Source organism: Eurypyga helias, unplaced genomic scaffold, assembly GCF_000690775.1.
Source record: "Eurypyga helias isolate BGI_N326 unplaced genomic scaffold, ASM69077v1 scaffold23494, whole genome shotgun sequence".
NCBI classification, from domain to species: Eukaryota; Metazoa; Chordata; class Aves; order Eurypygiformes; family Eurypygidae; genus Eurypyga; species Eurypyga helias.
The window spans coordinates 7,962-9,130 of record NW_010247392.1 but is presented as its reverse complement, the minus strand read 5'-3'; the positions used below and the strand labels follow the sequence as shown (position 1 = coordinate 9,130).

The following is a 1,169-nucleotide window of genomic DNA, read 5'->3' as shown; positions in this document are numbered from 1 at the left end:
AGACACCGCCTCGGAGCCAGCCCCACGTGCTTGGCTCTCTCCTGGCAGCAGGGAGGGATCAGGGGGTTCGGGCCCATGTGAAAACGGTGCTGTGCCACACGCTGCGCTCCCAAGGCCGCGCGGTCACCCCCGAGCTCCCACCAGCGCCGAGCCCAGGGCACACACTCGAGAGGACGGTCCCGTTTCCCCGTGACCGCAGGACGTGCGCACACTCACCTCCTCCCAAGACGAGAGTTGGCAGCTCTGCAGAACATACTTCAGGCATTTGCCCACTCCCTCGGGCGTCATGTTGAAGGAGCACATGGGATCCCCGGCGATGGTGTCTGCCCCGAGCTGCAGCACCACTGCCTCCGGGCCGAAGGCTGTGTACGCCTCCGTCAGCACACTGCGGGCAGAAGCGCGACTCGCAGGGAAGCTGGTGGCACTGCCCTGGTCCCTCAGATGCCTCTCAAGGTTTCTGCATTCTCTGCTGCCGTCCCCCCCTCACTAGTTACCCTCCCTCTCCTCCCAGGTAGCCACCACCACCGCCCCGCAGTATGTTTTGCTCTCAGCGTGCCAAGGAAGGTAAAAGCACCACTGAAAACATGGGGGAGGGGGCTCCAGTCCCGATCCTGCCCGGGACGCGACTCTGCACAAGCAGAGCGTGCCCCAGGGACTTGGCATCCAGCCCTGGAGCTGCCACTCTGGCAGAACTCAAACTGCCCATCCCAGGCTGCGCTCGTCTTCCCAGTGTTCAAGACCTCAGGCTTCCCGGGAAACCAGTAGGTAGTGTCACGCGTGGGGCCTTGCCCGGCGGCAGCTATTAGCAAGAATGCACTTTGATGGGAGCCCGTGCCACCCACTCCAGAAACGAGCGGCAGCTGTCTGCCACACCACCTTGGCAGCAGGACTTCGGCCGCTCCAACAAATGCCACTGGACACGCCAGCACGCAGGGCAGCGAGCGCAAAGCACGCGTGCTCCCCAGCACCAAAGGCAAACCTTGTCCCGGTTATCTGCACCACCGTGCTGCAGCAGATGTGCTCCAGCCGCCTCCCCAGCTCCACTCCCTTCTCTGGACACACTCCAGTCCCTCTGTGTCCTTCTTACCGTGAGGGGCGCAAAGTGACCCCCGGATTCGAGGTGCGGCCTCCCCAGGGCCCAGCACAGGGGCACCGTCCCTGCCTTGACC

The 1,169-nt window shown here is 64.2% G+C and overlaps 1 protein-coding gene across 1 annotated transcript in view; it reads right to left on the bottom strand.

Annotated features, from left to right (window-relative positions):
• HDAC8 (histone deacetylase 8) overlaps nt 1-1,169 on the bottom strand; it is a 15,617-nt gene that overhangs the window by 6,589 nt on the left and 7,859 nt on the right. The window contains 2 exon segments of the mRNA XM_010150713.1: nt 217-243; nt 246-385. Coding sequence (XP_010149015.1) covers nt 217-243; nt 246-385 — 167 coding nt within the window.